General features: G+C 35.8%; 1 protein-coding gene across 1 annotated transcript in view; it reads left to right on the plus strand.

Moving 5' to 3' along the window:
* PHAX (phosphorylated adaptor for RNA export) overlaps positions 1–1,318 on the plus strand; it is a 17,658-nt gene extending 16,340 nt beyond the window's left edge. Inside the window, exon 5 of the mRNA XM_012664321.1 lies at positions 938–1,318. Coding sequence (XP_012519775.1) covers positions 938–1,207 — 270 coding nt within the window. The 3' untranslated portion in view covers positions 1,208–1,318. The remainder of the gene's footprint in view (positions 1–937) is intronic.
* Positions 1,319–3,599: the final 2,281 nt, after the last annotated feature.

Consider the following 3,599-nt stretch of genomic DNA (forward strand, 5'->3'; position numbering starts at 1 on the left):
CTGTGTATTTTTAGTTGTCCAATTAATTTCTTTCTAATTTTAGTAGAGACGGGGTCTCGCTCTTGCTCAGGCTGGTTTCAAACTCCTGAGTTCAAACAATCCGCTCGCTTAGGATTACAGGCGTGAGCCACCGCACCCAGCCTAGAACAGTTCTTACCTGCTGGTGATTTTGCCTCTCAGAGGACATTTGGCAGTATCTGGAGATATTTTTGGTCGTCACAATTTCGGGGTAGGGTGGGTATGTGTTACTCAGGCAAGTATTGGGTAGAGGCAGGTCTGCTGCTAAACATCCTACCGTGCACACACAACAGACCCCCCACAAAATTTCCTATAAAGACCCCTTTCTGGCATCCTGGAATGTATCCTGGTGATGAATGTATTACTTCCACGCTTGTGATAAAAGTTTTTGACAAAGATGCACACTCTCCCATGTTGGTTACAGTAATATATTTTAAGGGCTGGAATTTTTCTTGCATTGTGTAGGTGATGTGATTATTCTTATTCACAGAATTCAGACATGGCTCAGTTTCTTAGCATGGACAATCACGTATAGTTTTGATGACATTTTAAAAGTAGTAAATTTTTATTCCAAAATCTTCTGTTTTGTTATGTGATAAATTATATTTTATTTAAACTCTAAACAATGTGATTTTCCTACTGTATCTTTTTATTTAGGAAACTTTTAACTATAGAGATAACGTGTCATGGTAGAATAAGCATGGGCCCTGCACCCAACACCAGGCTGGGTTTGACTCAGTTTCAGTCTTTACTTGCAGTGAGTACTTACTTAGTATCTTGGACTCTGTCTAATGATGGACCTCATAATCTTTGCTTATTTTTTGTGAGAAATGGCGATAATGATTGTAGAAGGCTTGTCTTGTACCACACTTTTAATAAATGGCAGTTCTTATTTATTAAAGTTCTTCCTTTATTGTAGGACATTTTCTACATTGAAAATCAAAAGGAATATGAAAATAAAAAAGCTGCTAGAAAGCGGAGAACACAAGTGTTGGGGAAAAAGATGAAACAAGCTATTAAAAGTCTAAATTTTCAAGAAGATGATGATACATCACGAGAAACTTTTGCAAGTGACACAAATGAGGCCCTGGCCTCTCTTGATGAGTCACAGGAAGGACACGGAGAGGCCAAGTTGGATGCAGAGGAAGCCATTGAAGTTGATCATTCTCATGATGTGGACATCTTTTAAGTATATTTTGGACATTTTGAGGAATAAACCTTTCTAAAATAACATTGTAATAAAACATTTCTACTGAGATTGCTACATTTTAGTTTGCACTGATAAACCTGAGAATCTGGAGAAGAGAGAATTGTTTTCTTGTTTTAAATAAAAATTAGTACATGTGGGGAGATGAATGTGATTGATAGGAACATTTAAAAATGTCTCATGTCTGACAAAATACTTAAGAGTACATAGCACAGGATTTAATTTCTCAATCTGTTGCACTTGCTAAGTATTATGAGAATTATTAGTGGATAATCAGTTTTGTCCAGGTCATTATAACATGCCATTCAAAAGTTTATTTGCGGCCGGGCGCGGCGGCTCACGCCTGTAATCCTAGCTCTCTGGGAGGCTGAGGCGGGCGGATTGTTTGAGCTCAGGAGTTCAGAGGTTGCTGTGAGCTATGATGACACCACGGCACTCTAGCCCGGGCAACACAGTGAGACTCTGTCTCAAAAAAAAAAAAAAAAATGTTTATTTGCTCTTTCCGATTTATCTTTGCAGTGTGAATTATGGTTTGGTTTCAAAACATTCCACTAAAAGATCCTAATGGGACATAAAAATTATTAAACTGTTACAAGTGCATTCAAGTTTCTTTTTTCTGTGTTCTGAGAACTCTTAGGCAATTTTAAGGATAGAGACTAAGAGTTAATACTGATGGCTCTTCCCACTTGTTTGTCCAGAAGTAAATAAATGTCTGAAGTTTCTCAAAGAAGTATTTAGTCTTAACTTTGTTTTTGACTTCTTAAGTTGATCATATACTAAATACTGAATGTGACTTGTATATTATCATGGACATTTAAAAAAAATTCCCAGTGGCAGCCTGCCTAAGACTATTTTACCTTATGTTAAGGAAGTTCTTTATTTAAAATATCACATCTGCATGACTTACTCATTTTTATTAATGAAGAAAATATGCGTAGTTTAGATGTTTCAGGAGTTAACTATAGTTAACAAAATACATTTAAGGAAAAATGTGCTTAATATATTAAGCAAAAATTTTGTAATGTTAAGCAAAAATGTAAAATTCAACAATAGTTTTTATCAATAAACTATTCTTTATGGACAACAAAGTTTTTCAGTAGTTCTTAAAAATATGGTCATTGAAGTTGTATCTAAGGAAAATGATTATTAGTTGCTTTTAATTTATAAAGAATACAAAAGTAAAATTAGATTTTTGGCAGTCCTTAATGAGCTTCAAGTGACTTTGTTTTTTTAATCTCAAATATTCTTTGATAAAATTGCTATAACCAAGGGAAGAAAAATATTTTAAATAGATAACTGGGTATCATCGCTAACTGAGATCTATGAGAGGTGATTTTAAAGATAAAGTACATTAAGAAAGTCAACATTCAGAATATTTACATGCCACATATTAATGTAAATATTGCTAAAATTTCTAGTGAAAGTTATGGTTTTTAAAGGGCATTGATGCCTGAGGCTGTTTTATCATCTTTAAAATTGATCCTTAACCCCACTTTGGTGGGTTTTTTGTTTTGTTTTGGTTTTTAGAGACAGGGTCTCACTTTGTTGCCCAGGCTGTAGTATAGTGGCATGATCATAGCTCCCTGTAATCTCAAATTCCCGGGCTCAAGGGATTCTCCCACCTCAACCTCCCAAAGCACTGAGATTATATACACGAACCACGGCATCTGGCCTGTGGCTCGTTTTTATCAGTTGTTTCTTTCACATTTGGAAACCACACAGATTTCTGACTTGTATTGCATCCTACTGTCATACAGAAACCAATGCTTCAGTTTTTAAGGTTCATTAAAAATTTATCTAAGATTTCTCTAACCCTTTCTGCCTATCCAAATCTAGATGTCCAAACTATTCCCAGGTGTGTATTCAGTTAATACTCCTCACCAAATCAGCATATCTTGCAGTAATTCTTCCTGGTCAACCTAACACTTTTTACTTTCCAGCTAGTGGAATTTACACTAATAACCCTCCACCTCTCTGTCATAGTAATGTAAGTGCTCATTCTCACCTGTAATCTTTATTAAAATGAATTTTTATAATCTAGAATATTCTCCAATATAACAAACCCTAGGGGATAAAATAGGTTGGATGGGTCTGTGTTTAAGCAAATTTGATTTACACTCAAAAAGTGTGTGTCTAAGTGGTAGAAAGGTGGTGAAACAAATGGGACACGCATCAACCATGTGTAGTGCACAGTGATTCTGAGCATTTTTCCATGTACCTGTTGGCTACTTGTATGTCTTTTGATAAATGTCTGTTAAGATCTTTTGCCCATTTTTTTTTTTTTTGAGACAGAGTCTCGCTTTGTTGCCCGGGCTAGAGTGAGTGCCGTGGCGTCAGCCTAGCTCACAGTAACCTCAAACTCCTGGGCTCAAGC

The sequence above is a fragment of the Propithecus coquereli genome, unplaced genomic scaffold (assembly GCF_000956105.1).
Source record: "Propithecus coquereli isolate 6110/MARCELLA unplaced genomic scaffold, Pcoq_1.0 Scaffold88, whole genome shotgun sequence".
NCBI lineage: Eukaryota > Metazoa > Chordata > Mammalia > Primates > Indriidae > Propithecus > Propithecus coquereli.